Source organism: Penaeus monodon, chromosome 27 (assembly GCF_015228065.2).
Source record: "Penaeus monodon isolate SGIC_2016 chromosome 27, NSTDA_Pmon_1, whole genome shotgun sequence".
Taxonomy (NCBI): Eukaryota; Metazoa; Arthropoda; class Malacostraca; order Decapoda; family Penaeidae; genus Penaeus; species Penaeus monodon.
Genome location: NC_051412.1, coordinates 40,789,766 through 40,789,972, shown reverse-complemented (window position 1 = coordinate 40,789,972; position 207 = coordinate 40,789,766). Strand labels below are relative to the sequence as shown.

Below are 207 nucleotides of genomic sequence, written 5' to 3'. Positions count from 1 at the left end.
TGGCGCGGGAGGGGTCGTAGCCGGGGAGGTACGTCTCCAGCGGCGCCAGGGTGCTGTAGTCGCCGTAGTCGTCGTAGTCGGAGTACGACCCCCGCCGCCGTGGCAGGCTCCGGTCCGAGTAGGGGACGAAGTGCTCCCGCCGCACGCCCAGGACGTCGTCGGCGTCCAGCAGCTCCTGGCGGAAGGCGCGGTCGGCCGTGTAGAGCT

General features: G+C 72.0%; 1 protein-coding gene across 1 annotated transcript in view; it reads right to left on the bottom strand.

Moving 5' to 3' along the window:
• Positions 1-207, bottom strand: part of LOC119590867 — a gene marked incomplete in the record, with an annotated part of 86,927 nt that overhangs the window by 17,772 nt on the left and 68,948 nt on the right. Inside the window, 1 exon segment of the mRNA XM_037939626.1 lies at positions 1-207. Coding sequence (XP_037795554.1) covers positions 1-207 — 207 coding nt within the window.